We start from the raw sequence: 4,540 nt of genomic DNA on the forward strand, positions 1-4,540 counted from the left end.
GCTCCCTGTGTCCTCCTTTCAGTAGCCCGGGACCATGTGTGGGAGGAGAGTCGCAGACCACCAGGCTCTAGGGGAAGAGGGTGGGGTGGGTGGCTGTGGCCTCTGACCCCACGTGGGCCAGTCTCTTCCCCAGGCAGGAGGGGTGCTCCTATCTCCGGGGGGGGCCTCCACTCTGGCAAGGTGGTCCCCCACCCTGTGCCAATCCTCCCAGCCCCCACCCACATCCCCTTGCAGAAGATCCTGGAGACCCATCCCAGCCACCTCCTTCGGGAAGCTCCCCTCGCCTCCCTCCCCCATCTCTGAGCAAGCCCTAGACAGAACCCAGGCTTCCGGGGCTACCCCATGTGCTGTCCCCGGCACTGGGGCCTCCACTATCCCCCTTTTCCAGGGGCCACCTTGGCAAAGCCTGTCCTGTCCTGTGCTGTATCTGTCGTCTGCTGTGCAGGAAAGCAGGGGGTGCCTGGCCCCAAGGACGCCCACCTCTTGGTGGACCGGGGGCTGGGGTGTCCACCTTCCCAGACTGCCTGCTGCCCTCCCAGGAATGAACGAGAAGACATCAGAGAGAAAGTGCTTTATCAGCCGGGCTCAGCCCCGCACACGGACTCGCCAGGAGTAGGTGGTCAGCACGCGCTGCTGGCGGCGCACCACGCAGGTGTAGGTGCCTTCATTGACGGCGTTGGCAATGATGCTCAAGTGTGCCTCACCCAGGGCCAGGTAGCCGGGGTAGGAGAACTCCAGGGGCTCCTGGTCCTTGTACCAGCTGCAGGGGGGCGGGGTGTCTCCTGCAGGCACAGCCCCCACCCACTGTCTGCCCTGCACCCCTGCCCCAGGGCCCCAGGCTGCCCACCCTGAAGACCCGCCAGGGCGCCCACTTACTACACTTTTCCTTTCTTGTGGAGAATCTTCTGGCCGCACCGGAAGGTCACGTTCCTGCCCTCAGGCACCAGCCTGGTTTTGGTCCTGGGGGGCGGTGGGGTGGTGGCCACCGTCGGGAAGGGGAATTCTGCTCCGGGTGGGGGAAGAGCCCCATCAGCGTCCCCTCAGCCCAGACCACAGCCAAGACCCAGCCCCCACGCAGCCCCTCCCGGCCCGTGGGCATCACCGTAGCAGAAGTCGCAGCTGCTGGGGCAGAGCCTCTTCATGAGGCGCCGGCGAGCGTCGCAGAAGCCCCTCCGTGCCCAGGACGCGCACACGAAAAGCCTGTCCAGGCATCCTGCCGGGAGCGTGGGGAGCACGGCCTGGCTCAGGACCGCCCGATCCCCGCCCTCCCGCCCGACAAAGGGACTCACCGTAGAGCCGGTGCAGCCCCCACAGCTCGTCCTGGGACAACGCCTTCCAGCCGCGCAGCGTGGCATTCAGGTGCATGAGCGCCCGGCCGTGCTGTGAGTGCATCAGGCCCAGCGCGTGGCCGATCTCGTGGGCCGCCACGTGCACCAGGTCCGTGAGCCACACGCCTGCGGGCCCTGGGGGTCAGCGCCTGGGAGCCCCGGGCCCAGCCCCGCCGCCCGTGGGCCAGCTCCCCGAGGCCCGGCACATCTGCTGGAGCGCAGCCGCGGAGCCGCCCTCCGCCGCAGCCGCGGAAAGATAAGAATGTTCTGGGCCCAGGCGGTGAGCTCGGCCCCCAGGAATGCAGCTCCTGCTCCCGCTCCAGAGTCGCAGGGGGATGGGAAAGGGAGTTCAGGGCTGCCGGGACTGGGGGCTCCCACGGGCTCCCCTCCTCGCCTGCTCAGCTCCAGTAGCAGCCACCACCCCGGAAGGTCCCTCCTGCCGTGTGCCCCAAAGCCCGACCGCGGCAGCCCACGGCGCTGCGGAGGAGGCCAGCCTGGACGGTCACCTTTCTTCCAGCTGTAGCGCGTGGGGCCCAGCACCCAGTACTCGCTGTCGTCGAAGTGGATGCCGCCGTGCGGGGGGAAGAAGGCGTGGGCCAGCTCCCCCGTGGGGCCGTCGAAGCAGTGGTGCAGCGCGGAGACCAGGCAGTCCGTGTGGTTGATCGGGTAGAAGCCTGAGGGGAGCACAGGGCTGAGAGGCCAGGCGCGCACGGCCGGGCCGGGGCGGGGGCGGGCGCCCACCTATCCGGAGGTCGCTGGGCTGCTCGGGGGCCACCTCGCGGAAGCTGAAGGGGGACACGTCGCTCCACATGCGGAAGGCGGCAGCCAGGGCCCGCCGCGTCTCCCGCGGGCTCAGCAGGTTCCGAGGGAAGGAGAGGATCCTGCAGGGAGTGTGAGCTCAGCGGGGGCCGGCCGCGCCCCCTCCCCCAGGGCCAAGCCGGGGCGCACCTGTAGGTGAGGTTGAAGTGGTCCCAGCGCAGCCTGGCTGGAGTCAGCGTGTAGCGGCGTCTGCGGGGGACCAGTGGGCCCGGGACCCGGGTTGGGGGGACCCCTGAGAGGCCCTGCGCAGCGGCGTCTCCCTTCAGGGAAGAAAGCGTGCGTGGGAGGCATCGGTGACGGTCCCCAGGGCCAAAAACTGCCGCGGAAAATGGACTGGAAGGAAACGGGGGTGGGGGTGCCCAGGGCTGGGAGCGGGCGTGGCGGGTCTGGCCTGTCTGTGGTTTCGGGTCTCCTAACCTGAGCGTCCCGTTGCACGTCCCTGGGAACGCGGCGCAGTGGAGGCGAAGGGGCTGAACAGCAGGGCGCGGCCTCCCACCCCTCCCAGCAACTGGACACAGGGGCGTCCGACCCTCCGACCTCGGGACGCACATCCGGACCCTCAAACACCCCCCACACCCCGCACACGTCCTGCGGGCCCCCAGACAGACCAGACCCGCAGACGTGAGAACCCCCACCCCGACACCTGGCCTCCCCGCCCGCCGCTCACCTGCGCTGCGCTCCAGGCCGGCACCGCCGGGGCCCCCAGCCGGGCCAGCAGCACCAGCACGGGGAGGAGGCACAGGGCGACCAGCGCGGCTCCAAGCCAGCGGCGCTCGACGCCGGCCCCCGGGGCCTCCGAGGGGACACGGGCCCGCGGCCCATGGCGGACTTGCTGTGGGGCTCAGGGCCGCATGGGGCAGCACGGCGCGGGGGCCCGGGCCGCAGAGCCGCCGGGGAGGATCTGGAGGGGAGGCAGTGGCTGGGCGGCTCGGGTTACAGCCCCGTGGGTGGGGGGGGAGACGGGGCGGGAGAGGGGGCAAGGCTGCCCCTGAAGGGAACCAGCTGGCCCGACTGTTGGCCGAGCTGCCTGCTGCCTCCAGCCGGGGGCATGGGGACCCGCGTCCTGTGGGCCAGGGGCAGAGGCCTGGGCATGGCCTGCTGGGCGGGGTCCTCGGAAGGGGGGAGCGAAGAGGGCCCCAGGGAACCCGGGAAGGGCAGCGCCAGGGCTCCCGCTTAGGAAAGGGCAGCCAGTGGGGTCCCCGAGCCGGCTGGCAGTGAATGACCTGGTGGCTTTTTTCCCAAATGGAATCCCCAACAATCCCTGAGCCCCACAGGAGCGGAGTCTCCATCCTGGCCCAGGCGGCTGAGCTGGGCCGCGGGGGACGCGCCGCCCGCCTGACAGTGTCCCCGAGAGCTGGGAGGGGACGGCAGGATGGGGACGTGGCAGTGAGTACGGGGCGGCGGAGGGGGAGGCGGGGAGGGGGTGCGTGGGTAGGGAAGGGCCACGGAGGGTGCCAGGTTGCGGGGCGGAGGGAGGGAACTTGTCGGGGTCTCCCAGGGAGCCGGGAAGGGGCGGGCCCTGGCTCGGGGGAACCCCGTGGGCGGCGACGCGGGCGGTGGAGGGTGTGTGGCTCCTGAATCCCCGGCTAGGCCCCAGCAAAGGGGAGAGGGAGACGGGAGGGGGAACGGGAAGCGGAGCCAGGCGCCGGGCAGAGAGGTCTGGACCGGTCCTGATTGGGGGCGGGGAGCTCGGAGGCCCAAAGGCCCGACGGGGCGGCCTCCGTCCAAACGCGAGCGGCTCGGGGCTGGGACCGAGACCCAGCACCGGCGTCCTGTGGGGCGGGGGTGGGGAATTGGGCAGAGGAGCAGGAGATTCCGAGCCAGACCGGCCTGTGTCCCGTCCCTCCCCGTTTTCCGCGCCGGCCTCGGGCCCAGGGTGACGGCAGCCTGGCCAACGGGGTCAGCGCCAAGCAGCTGGCGGCGGCCGCGGGCGGTTCTTGGAAAGCGCGAGCCGCTGGACCCGCCCGCCCATTTGCTCCGACACCTCCCCCCACCTGCGTGCGCCCGGTCCCTTCCCCAGGTCCCAGACCCTGCCTTGCACGCCCCCCAACTCCCTGCTGGGACGGGACCCCACAGCCCTGGGGAGCGTCGGGCCCCTTGGGTCAGAGCGCGAGCCCCCACGGCCGCCCCTAGGACGGAGGAGCGAGGGGGGCCCGGGGACGAACACAGGCTCCCCCGCCCCGTCGGACCCGGGCCTGCGTGGCGGGAGGCGGCCGTGCTCACGCCGGGAGGGTGTCCTGGCCCGGAGGCCGCAGTCTGGGCGGGAGTCTAGACGCAAGAGCCTGGGGCGGGCGGGGCGCACCCCAGGGAAGGAGGGGTCCCCCAGGCTCGCCGGCGTGTCCCGAGGGGAGGACCCCAGAGGCGGCCGGTCCCCCAGGCAGACAGCGGAGGCA

General features: G+C 71.6%; 1 protein-coding gene across 1 annotated transcript; it reads right to left on the minus strand.

Annotated features, from left to right (window-relative positions):
* Positions 1–556: 556 nt before the first annotated feature.
* On the minus strand, positions 557–2,999 carry MMP23B (matrix metallopeptidase 23B). Its single transcript, XM_033228726.1, is given in 8 exon segments — positions 557–760; positions 877–1,003; positions 1,103–1,235; positions 1,237–1,454; positions 1,835–2,002; positions 2,070–2,209; positions 2,277–2,480; positions 2,815–2,999. Coding segments are annotated over 8 exon segments (1,320 nt in total). The 5' UTR covers positions 2,970–2,999; the 3' UTR covers positions 557–585.
* Between the last annotated feature and the right edge of the window lie 1,541 nt (positions 3,000–4,540).

The sequence above is a fragment of the Trachypithecus francoisi genome, unplaced genomic scaffold, assembly GCF_009764315.1.
Source record: "Trachypithecus francoisi isolate TF-2019V2 unplaced genomic scaffold, Tfra_2.0 Lachesis_group12, whole genome shotgun sequence".
NCBI lineage: Eukaryota > Metazoa > Chordata > Mammalia > Primates > Cercopithecidae > Trachypithecus > Trachypithecus francoisi.